At 42.9% G+C, this 12,517-nt stretch overlaps 1 protein-coding gene across 1 annotated transcript in view; it reads left to right on the top strand.

Annotated features, from left to right (window-relative positions):
* The window catches only part of VARS2 (valyl-tRNA synthetase 2, mitochondrial), a 33,928-nt gene that overhangs the window by 8,678 nt on the left and 12,733 nt on the right, over positions 1 to 12,517 (top strand). Inside the window, exons 8-19 of the mRNA XM_029285945.1 lie at positions 216 to 297; positions 2,086 to 2,205; positions 2,674 to 2,785; positions 3,789 to 3,877; positions 5,735 to 5,825; positions 5,932 to 6,059; positions 6,243 to 6,346; positions 7,155 to 7,236; positions 8,602 to 8,678; positions 9,206 to 9,293; positions 9,425 to 9,530; positions 11,651 to 11,721. Coding sequence (XP_029141778.1) covers positions 216 to 297; positions 2,086 to 2,205; positions 2,674 to 2,785; positions 3,789 to 3,877; positions 5,735 to 5,825; positions 5,932 to 6,059; positions 6,243 to 6,346; positions 7,155 to 7,236; positions 8,602 to 8,678; positions 9,206 to 9,293; positions 9,425 to 9,530; positions 11,651 to 11,721 — 1,150 coding nt within the window. The remainder of the gene's footprint in view (positions 1 to 215; positions 298 to 2,085; positions 2,206 to 2,673; positions 2,786 to 3,788; positions 3,878 to 5,734; positions 5,826 to 5,931; positions 6,060 to 6,242; positions 6,347 to 7,154; positions 7,237 to 8,601; positions 8,679 to 9,205; positions 9,294 to 9,424; positions 9,531 to 11,650; positions 11,722 to 12,517) is intronic.

Genomic DNA, 12,517 nt, shown 5'->3' with positions numbered 1-12,517 from the left:
TAAATAATTTAAATCCCTCTAGCTGTGTGTTCCATGTGTGGGTTTCATCCCACCATGTTTCTGTAATGGCAACAATATCATATCTGCCCTCATTAACCTGAATTTCTAGTTCACCCTGTTTGCTGTTCATACTCTGTGCATTGGTGTATAGACATTTGAGTCCTTTGTGACTGGCCCTGTGTTTTTCTACATAACCTGTCTTTCTGCAATATCAGGAAAGGGAATGAAATATTCCAACAGCTGAAAGAGATGGGAGCATCTTTGGACTGGGACAGAGCCTGCTTTACTATGGATTCAGTGAGTAGTTGATAGCAAATGTTTTTTGTTGGCCAGGCTTTCTGTATTCTTTCCCCACATTCAGAGAGCAAAAGGCAACAAGCTCTCAATTTAATAGAATCCAATTTACAAGTTTTAGTATTCAGCAGACAAAATTCTATCTGCCCATGGTAAGCTTTGCAGTGTGTAAAATAACACATGTACACAGGTAGCTTGACTTACAATCATAATGGAGTCTGTCCGTTATGATTGTACATTATGATGGTCATAAAGCGAGTCACCTATACAACTGACCCAATTGCAGCAGTCTTTAAGCATACATGTTGGTCGTAAAATGAATGGCACACTCATGAAGTGGATGCTGCAGTTGTTAAGAGAACCCATTGTTTGCTGCGGTGTGAATTTGCCAAAGTCCGGAAATAAATGCTAGTTTTTGGCAAAAGTGTAAATAATAATAATAATAATAATAATAATAATAATAATAATAATAATAAAGTTGGAAGGGACCTTGGAGGTCATCTAATCCAACCCCCTGCTCAGGCAGGAAACCCTATACCATTTCAGACAAATGGTTGTCTAGTTTCTTCTTAATTGTGGTCATATTACCACAGGATGTTGTAAACAGCCATAAATGCGGGATGATTGCCAAGGGTCTGAAATGCAGTCATGTGACTGTAGGGTGGGATCTGGCTGTTGGAACTGAATACCCTTTTGGGGGTGTCCATCATAACTTCAAATGGTCATTAAGCCATAAGTCAAGGACTACCTGTAAATGTCCATTCCCATTTTGTACAGGCACATTGTGTAAAAACTCCTGCATGGATCATTACCTTGAAGTGGTGAAGGGCTTGCATGTCCCAGTGATACTGATTTAATAGACTGAATTTCATAAATGCAGTGCCTGAAGAACTCTGGACCAAATTGTGTGGTATTGTTAAAGATGAAGCCATTTGAAATAAGCTACATTATAAGAAACAAAAGTAGATAAAAATGGCTGTCTGCTGATACCCTGAGAACAGCTGAGGAAAGGATCAAAAGGCAACAGTGACAGAGGAAATTTTTTACCAGACTAAATGTGAAATTCATGGGAAAGATAAGAGACATTTACAAATGAAATTCCATTTAGATTTCATATTCAACTTAAAGAATCATTTTCTACTCCCATCAGTGTCTCCCATTGAGTGTTTTCTGTTTTTGGATTTTGGCAGGGTCTTTAAGACTATGTCTTGCCTTAACCATTAATTTGGGAACAGTGAACAATTTCAGTTGTTATCTTTTGGGAATAGTCATTTTCTTAACAAGAGAATCAGTAGTTATTGGCTTCAGTACTGAATCTGGGTGTAAAAATATCTAGGTTCAATTCCCCAGAGAGAGTTCAGGTTAATTGGCTGACCAGTCTCCCTTTTTCTATCTCCCTTTTATTTAAAAAAATGGGGGGGGGGGAGAATATGCAGGAAAATGTTTATTAAAATAAGCCTCTGTTAACATCAGTTCTTTTGAAGGGGAGAAGTTAACTTTCCATTTGTAGTTTGGAAAGTAACTTTTCCATTTCAGAATGGGTCCTAAGTGTTTTTAGTGGAGTCTTTGTGGCTGTAGCATTAATTAGGAATAAATAAGAGGGAATTCAGTTTTGATTTATGAGGCAAATTAGCCTTTATGGTGATGTCTTTCAACCTTAGCAACTTTAAGATGTGGACTTCAACTCCCAGAATTCAGCAGCAGTAAGGGAATTCTGGGAGTTAAACTCCACACGTCTTAGTTTGAAAAAGACGGATTTATTGTAACAATTCTCCTCCTCTTCTTGTCCAGCGTTTCTCTCAAGCCGTGACAGAGGCTTTTGTGCAACTTCACGAACAAGGCCTGATATATCGAGACAGGCGCCTGGTGAACTGGTCTTGTGCCTTGCAGTCGGCCATTTCTGACATTGAGGTATGCGGTTGGAATAGAACCTCAAATGAGGACATTGGTAATATTTAGAGACTAGAAACTGATAGATCAGTGATGGCGAACCTTTTAGAGACCGAGTGCCCAAACTGCAACCCAAAACCCACTTATGTATCATTGGGTGCTGGGTGGGTATGGCCCATTGGCTGGGTGTGGCCCATTGGCTGGGCGTGGCTGTGGTGGTAACGGTAGACTGGGTGGGACTAAAAAGTTCAATCAATCAATTCCAACTTTGCAAGATCTTTTTTTTTTCCTGCGAGAATTTGAAATTGACTGATTGATTGAATCTTTTTTTTTTTTTGCACACGGCGGCGGAGGCCTAAAGTGAAAAGGTTTTATGAAGGCCTAGGACTGGGGCGACGGCGCGCGTGCCCACAGAGAGGGCTCTGTGTGCCGCCTCTGGCACCCGTGCCATAGGTTCGCCACCACTGTAATAGACTCTATTCCTGGCAGGTGGAGAATAGACGGATAGAAGGACGGACAAAGCTCTCTGTGCCTGGACTTGAGGACAAAGTGCTGTTTGGGGTATTGGAGACCTTTGCCTACAAAGTTGAAGGAGAGGAAAGTAAGTTGGCACTCCTGAGGCAGCTTGCGTTTTAATGGGATGATAATCCTGTGATGCCAAGAAGTTTTGGCTGCTGGCTGGTCACAATTCTTGCTGGATATTTTCAGGATGTGATTTTGGTTTGTATCTTTAGCTTAAAGTTGTAGATCAAGGTAGTCCCTCCCTTACTGATTGCGATTGGAACTAGCAACTCTGTTGCTAAGCGAGGCATGACAGGGTATCCATGTGCCACGGCAGGGTGCTTTAGAACCGCTGCTCTGGACCATTGTTTTCCAAGTCCAGCAACTTTATGATGTGGATTTCAACTCCAGAATTCCCCTGCCCGCAGGCTTAAAAGTTACGGATGTTGAGAAACAGTGTTTTGGACATAAGGCTCGATGTAAATCTGTTTTTTATTTACTTTCAATTTGGAGAATTAGTGTCTGGCCTAATAGCCAGGTCTAAATTCATATATTTGGAAAATGAATGAACTATGAGGGTCTCTTGGGATTTTACCTCTTTTCACGATAAAAAAAGCATTTTGAATAACATAGGTTGTCTTCCTTTTTTTTTCATTTTTGCCCCATCATTCCCTGGAATGACCCTTTGCCCATACAGCTTCCGTAAGAAGTGCTGCAAAGGAGAAAAAGCCTGAATGTGCAGGACATTTTGCGGTGAAAAGAATTTAAAAAGCTAAGAATTGGTTAACCTTAGACATTTTCCTAAGTGAGGATGAACACTTTAGGCAAGATTCAGTACAAAATTCTTTAAATTGCCGACTCCTTACTCAACCACATCTCTATCTGAGTTAACTTTAAATATTCTTGAACGCCACAGGCAACTGATCATCTATCTAAATAATGTTTGTTTGTTTATTTGTTTACTTCTTCAATTTCTATAGCCACCCAATTTCAAAAAAGTGACTGGGTGGCAAACAATCTTAAAACAATTAAAGATAGTTGCAGTAATGTTGGATGGCTCTATTTTCATTCCAATGACAATTACCTTTCCTTGATAAAAACAGGCATGGAAGTTCCTGTATCTACTACTCGCCCTGAGACAATGTTTGGTGATGTGGCTGTCGCCATTCACCCCGATGACTCACGCTACTTGGTAAGGCTGTTCTGCCCAAGGCCTCCTTTCAGAGTAAAAGGAAACTTTGATCTGTTCTGAGATCATATTTAATGTTATTTCATCTTGTAGGTGTAATGGGTTGGGTTCTTTTCTCTTTTTTTCTGAAGGAAAGACAGAAAAACAAAGCCATCTTGAATTATAGAGTTAAGTGGTTCTCTCTGATTGAGATGATAATATTATTTTTAATAATAACAACAACAACAACAACAACAATAATAATAATAATAATAATAATAGTAATAATGTTGGAAGGGACCTTGGAGGTCTTCTAGTCCAACCCCTGCTCAAGCAGGAAACCCTATATCATTTCAGACAAATGGCTGTCCAGTCTCTTCTTAAAAACTTCCAGTGTTGGAGCATTCACCGCTTCTGGAGGCAGGTTGTTCCACTGGTTAATTGTTCTAACTGTCAGGAAGTTTCTCCTTAGTTCTAGGTTGCTTCTCTCCTTGATTAGTTTCCATCCGTTGCTTCTTGACCTGCCTTCAGGCGCTTTGGAGAATAGCTTGACTCCCTCTTCTTTGTGGCAGCCCCTGAGATATTGGAACACTGCTATCATGTCCCCCCTCGTCCTTCTTTTCATTAAACTAGACATACCCAATTCCAGCAACCATTCCTCATATGTTTTAGCCTCCAGTCCCCTAAGACATATAAGGAACGGTTGCTGGAATTGGGTATGTCTAGTTTAATGAAGAGAAGAACGAGGACTTGCCCTACCCCCCCCTCAACTTCTCCCATCTTCTAAAAGTACAAGAGACATAGGGAAATATATGGCAGGGGTCCCCAACTGTAGCCTTTGGCCCACTAATGGGCCATGAAGGGTTTGCAACCGGTCCATGAAAATGGCCAGTAAGCGCTCACATATGCATCCTCACTTGTGCAAGCAGTGGGTGAGCGTGCATGCTCCATTTAAGTGAGTGGCAGGCGTGTCTGCACACTGCTTGCACAAGTGGAGCTGAACCATCCCCCCTCCCCCCCTTGCTGGTCTGCAAAGCTGGAAACGTTGGGGAACTCTTGAGTCCCGTAGGGAGAAGGGCGGGATATAAATCAAATAAATGAAATGAAATAAATGAAATGAATATATGGCATCTCTGGAGGCAGAAAAGCTGGAAGGTGATGTGAGAGTCAGAAAAAAAGATGTATTAAACTTTGGGGACATAACATAGCAATTTTACATCTTTTTTTACAATGCATGGTGTAATTTTCTGTTGTCACTGATATTCTTGCCCTGCGATTTTGGAATATAAGGGGACTGCCAAAAGAGGTTCAGGGAGCCATATATAACCTCTGGACTTCAGATAAATCATTCTTACGCTAGGGCAGGGGTAGGCAACCTTGGCTCTTTTATGACTCGTGGATTTCAACTCTCAGAATTCCTGAGCCAGCCGTGCTGAGGGGAAAGGGAGAGGTTTCCAAGCTGAACCATGCTGGCTCAGGAATTCTGGGAGTTGAAGTCCACGAGTCATAAAAGAGCCGAGGTTGCCTACCCCTGCTCTAGGGCAATGTTTGTCAACCTTGGTAACTTTATAGACTTCTACTCCCAGCATTCCTCAATCAGGAAGGTACTGGGGAACTCTAGGATCTGATGTACACACAACTTAAAAGTTGCCAAGGTTGAGAAACACGGCTTTAGGGAGATCCTGATAAACAAGGCCTGTAATACTGGCCTTCCTCACCTTATTGCCCAAAATGGGATAACGCAGTTTTGTACGTTGTACCCTGTTGAGTCCACGGGAGGCCACGTTGACACAGATTTTTGCCCATCTGTTTATTTCAGGCAGAACCTCTTGACCCTACACATATATGACCTGAACTGTCTTTCTGGCATGTTTTTGGCAGCGCTTGCACGGCAAGAGAGTCTGCCACCCGTTCACCGGACGTCTCCTTCCTATCGTTACGGATCCAGCAGTGGAGCTGCAGATGGGCACAGGTGAGAAACGCGCCTCTCTCCCCGCCTGGCAGAAGCCAGAGGTTGATGTGGCAAACGCTTGCCTCGAGACATGCCTCTCAGCTTTGTGCTTCACACCATCTTTCAGGGGCCGTGAAGGTCACTCCAGCACACAACCACGCTGACTACAAACTGGCCCAGAGGCACAACTTGCCACTCGTTTCAGTTATTGCAGAAGATGGCACGATGACCGCAGAATGTGGGGAATGGGTGCAGGTAAGTCCATTTTTTGGAATTCATAATGGTTGGGTTTCACTCAGCACCACTGAACAGATGGTGTGGACTTTTATTGGGGGGGGGGAAGGGGTAATTGCCCCTTTTGAAGAGGCAACTCAACCAGTTGCCATAGTAAAATAGATGCCGCCGAGCTGGTTTGGACATGGGCGGTTCCTTTTCCAGGGACTGCATCGATTCCTGGCTCGAGAGAAAGTGTTGGCTGCTTTGAAGGAGAAAGGGCTCTATCGGGGTGCGAAAGACCATTGCTTAGTCCTTCCTGTTTGCAGGTAATGGGACCCTGAAATGTTTATGTTGGGCTCCCTCCTGTCCCCCTTTGCCTCCCTCCCTCCAGCGTCATGGGACAGATTTTGTGGGAAGCTGCTAAGAAGTCACGGGAGGTCAGACAGGGTAAACATTTGACAAAAATACATATTATATACAATATCATATGCTAGCACTGATGATATTACCTAGTTCGGTAATGAAATGTTTGCAAGAAAACCACCAAGCTGAGAGGGCACCAAGGACCCCACAGGAACCTTAAATTCATTTTGCAAAGATCTTCCAATGTCATACTTAGCTTTATAATAATAATAATAATAATAAAGTTGGAAGGGACCTTGGAGATCATCTAGTCCAACCCCCTGCTCAGGCAGGAAACCCTATACCATTTTGAACAAATGGCTGTCCAGTCTCTTCTTAAAAACTTCCAGTGTTGGAGCATTCACCGCTTCTGGAGGCAGGTTGTTCCACTGGTTAATTGTTCTGACTGTTAGGAAGTTTCTCCTTAGTTCTAGGTTGCTTCTCTCCTTGATGCAACCTAGAACTAAGGAGAAACTTCCTGACAGCTTTAATTGTACAATTTACATTTATTAACCTTTTAGAAGCTGTTCTGATAATGTAAACCTCTTCCTGAACGTTAAAGGTTTAATTCCTTTAGCTCCTAGCTTTGTATCATAAACTGTATTCTGTTTTCATTTCTAAATTTTATAGCTGCCTCGCATGCTTATCTGAATGAAAGGTGGGGTCTAAATGAAATTAAAAGGAACAAATAGATTGTAAGGGAGCTCTTGGTTTATTTTTTTTCATCCACAGCCGCTCTGGAGATGTGATTGAAATCCTCTTGAAGAACCAGTGGTTTGTCCGATGTGAAGCCATTGCTCAAAGCGCCTTAGAGGTAACCCTCCAAATCGGGTGGGCCGCTATGGCAATTTTATAACCTGTGGAGTCCAACTCCCAGAATTCCTGAGCCAGCTGTGGCAGGCTCAAGAAATCTGGGAGTTGGAGTCCACAGGTCATAAAGTTGCCATAGTTACCAATCTTTGCTCCATTTTTTTTCTGGCTTGTTTGAAGAATTGGCGGGCCCTTCAATATATTTAATTTTGAGAATGAACCTGAAGGCAGTCCTTGAATTATGACCATAATGGAGCCTGCCCATTAACATTGTAAGTCAGAACAGTCAGAAAAATAGGCTGGTCACATGACCAACTTGAATTTATGGCTTTTGCAGCCATCATTAAGCAAACGTGGTTGTTGAGTGAACCCATGGTTTGTTATGGCACATTTTGGCAGAAAACTGGAAGTAAGCCTTGGTCCTCAGCAAAACTGTTGTAAAATGCAGTCACGTGACTGTGGGGTGTGGGAACCAGCTATAGCTGTGACTGTGTTGCTGAGTCCAAAGTGTGGTGACATGAGGAAGGAGTGACTGTCAGGATTCATAAGTCCCCTTTTTCAGATCCGTTGTAACTTTGGTTATAAGTTGAGGACTAACTGTAATATATTTATACATGGCATCCATGTTTTTTTTATGCATGGTCCGTTGAAAAACCTCTGCTCCTGATTCTAACGTTTATTGTTTACCATCATATTGCTCAGCTAAAATCAGACAAATGTTGTTATGGCTTCTTGTGACCTCTGATTCCATCATGGAAATGAAAGCTTTGCTGTAGAGGTATATGATGGTGTTAAATTGTACAGTTTTGTCATCACCACAGTTAAGAAGAAAATTAACAATATCTATAGAAGAATGGTCACTTAAATTCTCGAACTTAGCAGAAATGGCCAAGATCTCCGCTTATGTGAAGGACTATTCACAAGAAAGATATATTTTGGTTTGGAGAAGATGGATAGATTATATTGAGCGTAAATATGGGACTAAAAATATCATTTAGTTTTTGAGTGAATTTTAGAGTATTATTGTTGTATAAAGGTCAGAATAGTTTACTTAGTACTATTTTTAATTGTTAAAGTGATGTTATTATTATTGTCTTTAATAACTGTATATTTGTTTAAAAGAGAGTTAAAGGAGGTTATAGATATGTTATCTTAATAGTTGATTAATGTTAGAGTATGATTATTTTATTGTCAACCCTGTGATTGGCTCTGGGAGGTGAGGGGGGAGGGAGTGGGGAGTGGAAGGGTGGGTTTGGGGAAGGGGGGGATTTATATTGTAAAATTTTATAAAATTTTCAATAAAAAAAAAGAAGAAAATAAACAATAGACAGATGCTATAAGAATTCCCCTCTCCTGTTTATCTCCTAAGGCTGTGGAATCTGGATCTTTGAAGCTCACCCCCCAATTTTATGAGAAAAACTGGAAGACCTGGCTCTTGAACATCAAGTAAGACAAAGGAGAGCTTCCACGAATAGCTGCATGTTCTTTTTATTATCCTCTGTTTGGCTGGGTGGGATTCATGTTTTTGAAGACTGGCTCAGCAATGTAGCCTCCACCGATGAGAAAAAACGGCCTTTATGAAATAGCTTAATGGCTTAAATTATTCTGTGTTTGGTCACCACTGTTCAGTCTTGGTGGTGGTAATATTACATGGTCCCTTGAGCTGAGCTTTTGTGGATTTTTAGGGATTTCAGCTCTGAGGAAGTTATACAAAAGGATGGTCTTAGTGTAGGGAAGACCAAGCGAGATGATTTAGTGCAGGGGTAGGCAACCTCGGCTCTTTTATGACTCGTGGACTTCAACTCCCAGAATTCCTGAGCCAGCATAGCTGGCTCAGGAATTCTGGGAGTTGAAGTCCACGAGTCATAAAAGAGCCGAGGTTGCCTACCCCTGATTTAGTGTGATGCAGCGGTGGTTTTTTTTTTTTTTATCTTTTAAACTCCTCATGCTGTCCTTCTGGTGTCCTCGCTTAGTGATTGGTGTATTTCTCGACAATTGTGGTGGGGCCATCAGATTCCAGCCTATCGGGTCATGCTTCCTGGGTCACCTGACCTAGAAGAGGTAAGCATCAAGCTTTCTGACTGTCGATCAGGAACTGGAAATGAATGCTCGGCTGAGGAGGGAGGGGGGAAAATGTCTGCTTCTCTCAGCCATCGTGCAACTTATATTCCTTTGTGTCTGCATCTCAGCAGAGGGAAAGCGTTGGATTATGGGTAGTGGGCAGGACAGAAGCAGAAGCCCGGAGGAAAGCAGCCGGCATGCTGGGAAAATCTGAACAGCAGCTGGAGCTGGTGAAAGGTAAAGCAACAATACAGGAGCTTCCAGGTAGTCCTCGACTTATCAACAGTTCATTTAGCGACTGTTCAAAGTTACAACAGCACTGGAAAAAGTGACTTACGACCATTTTTCACACTTATGACCGTTGCAGGACCTCTGCAGTCACATGATCAAAATTTGGATGCTTGCCAACTGGTTGGTATTTATGAATGCAACGTCAGGTGATCATCTTTGGCAAATCTGACAAGCAGAGTCAATGGGAAGCTGATTCACTTAACAACCGTGTTACTAACTTAACAACTGCAGTGATTCAGTCTAAACAACTGTGGCAAGAAAGATCGTAAAATGGGGCAAAGCTCGCTTAACAACTGTCTCACTTAGCGACATAAATTTTGGGCTCAACTGTGGTCGTAAGTTGAGGACTTAGCTGTACATTTCTGTGAGGAAAAGAGCCATTTGTGTTCCCAGGAAGACATTTTTAAAGAGTATTCACAAGAGGCATCTGAGTGCAATTAAAAGTGCTAGTTTTGACCTTTATGGTTTGTCTCCAAGGCACCTCAGGGGTTACATTCTCCAACTAGAAACAGTCTATCCCAGTGATGGCGAACCTTTTAGAGACCGAGTGCCCAAAAACTGGCCCCGCCCCCGACTCCACCCCCCCTGCCCCACCCTCCGCTCCACCCTGCCTGCCCGCAGGGTCACTCACTGCCTCCAGGGCCCACTGCAGATCGCCCAGCAGCACCATGGCAGCCACGCCCTCTGCCCACGCCCCACAGCATCAACTGTGCGTGTTGGGGCGTGAGAGCAGAGTCTTGTCTACGTTGCCTGGCTGCCATGTTCTTGGCTGCACTGCTCCGTGTGGGCCACGCTCAGGGGCGACTCTCCTCCAGGGGGGCTGCTGGTGAGGAGGGAGTCGCAGGCGGAGGCAAGGCTGGGGCAACGGCATGTGTGCCCACAGAGAGGGCTCCGAGTGCCGCCTCTGGCACCCGTGCCATAGGTTCGCCACCACTGGTCTATCCAGTACATTCATCATGGGAAAAACTCTTGAAGATTTCATGTATTTGTAAGATTAGAGGAACTGAAATAAAGTTTTTCTTAATGGCTCCAATTATGTAGCTGTAATTATGTGGATGTCAGGCTTGGCCCCAATATGATGGCCTGTGGAGCAGAGATCCCCAATGTTTCCGGCTTTGCAGACTGGCGGGGGGGGGGGAAGAGGGGATGGTTCCATGCGAGCGGCTGGCAAGCACATGCACACACAACTCCATTTGCGAGAGCTGTGTGCACGCTTGCCTGCCACTCACTTAAATGGAGAGTGCGCTCGCCCGCTGCTCTCACTAATGAGAATGTGCGTGCTTGATCCCGTGCTGGCTGTTTCCACAGTCCAGTTGCAAACCCCTCAGGTTGGGGACCCCTGCTGCATATCGTTTAAATCTAAAACAGCCAGATAACATTCAGAAATGACTTGGGCAGATATCTCTCTAATTCACCAAATTATAAGAAGCAGGAGGAGGACAGCCCAATCAGACTTTTAAGATTCTGCCATTATTGCCAATTTGAATAATCATAACTTTTAGTCTTCTTGTGGACTTGATTTCCTGGTCTGGTCTAGCTGCTGACATGGCCTTTTGAAAAAACATTACACATATAATTGCTTTGGAGGACCTCTAGTGACGATTTATTTATTTAATTGGTTTATATGGTGCTGTCTTATTGGCATTGGCTAGTGTCTAATTGTGTGATTTTTCTTTTCGATTTTTCTTAGTGACTTTGATTATAATTTAATTACATGATTTTGTTCTTACCGGTGATGTTTTAATCTCGTGGCGCTGATGTGGTTTTAATACCTCTGTTATTTATATATTTATATTCTCCCATAGATGATTTTCATTAAAACATTTAATTTAATCCTGCTGAGTCTTTTTCCCTCCCAAGACTTTTAAGACTGGGGGAGGCAGCTAGAAATAGCACTTGGGAGAAATGGAAGACTTTTCAAAACCAGGCCCTGTTGCCTTCCTGAAACTGGATATATTTCCATGAAACTTTTTTCACAAACATCTGGCTAAACTTAGTCTTTTAGGATCTTAAGGGCTATGAGATAATTTAAATGCAAAATTTCCATTTGCTTTTCTCTTCTCTAGATGCTGATGTCTTGGATACTTGGTTCTCCTCCAGCCTCTTCCCTTTTGCTGCTTTGGGCTGGCCCCAGAAGGTGAGTAACCTTGGGAGAAATAGAGCAGTTGGCTTGCATTGATCATATTTGTGGTAGTCTGGACAGGAAACCAAAACCATGAGTAGTAGCAATACCTTTTTTTTAAGGATACAGTAACAATCTTGCAAGTCTGAAAGTACTTCTCCCCTCCCTTGCCTGTGCTTTCCAGAGAACTAAGAAGGGTCCCTTCTGAGATGCTTGTCTATCCCCATTCATTCCATGGGCTGAAGATGTTTCATTATTTGACCATTGCCCAAGCTACAGCTTTTGCTCCTGTCTGCCAAAGTTATTCTCATTAGATTACATCCAGCTTTCCTACATCTGTACTCTAGAAAAACTGCAGAGAAGAGCAACAAAGATGATTAGGGGACTGGAGCTAAAACATGTAAGGAATGGTTGCTGGAATTGGGTATGTCTAGTTTAACGAAGAGAAGGACGAGGGGGGACATGATAGCAGTGTTCCAATATCTCAGGGGCTGCCACAAAGAAGAGGGAGTCAAGCTATTTTCCAAGGCGCCTGAAGGCAGGACAAGGAGCAACAGATGGAAACTAATCAAGGAGAGAAGCAACTTAGAACTAAGGAGAAACTTCCTGACCGTTAGAACAATTAACCAGTGGAACAACCTGCCTCCAGAAGTGGTGAATGCTCCAACACTGGAAGTTTTTAAGAAGAGACTGGACAGCCATTTGTCTGAAATGGTGTAGGGTTCCTGCCTGAGCAGGGGGTTGGACTAGATGACCTCCAAGGTCCCTTCCAACTTTATTATTATTATTATTATTATTATTATTATTATTA

The sequence above is a fragment of the Protobothrops mucrosquamatus genome, unplaced genomic scaffold (genome assembly GCF_001527695.2).
Source record: "Protobothrops mucrosquamatus isolate PMUCROS unplaced genomic scaffold, P.Mucros_1.0 scaffold2580, whole genome shotgun sequence".
In the NCBI taxonomy this organism is placed as follows: domain Eukaryota; kingdom Metazoa; phylum Chordata; class Lepidosauria; order Squamata; family Viperidae; genus Protobothrops; species Protobothrops mucrosquamatus.
The sequence above is the reverse complement of the archived record's forward strand: the minus strand, read 5'-3'. Positions and strand labels throughout refer to the sequence as shown.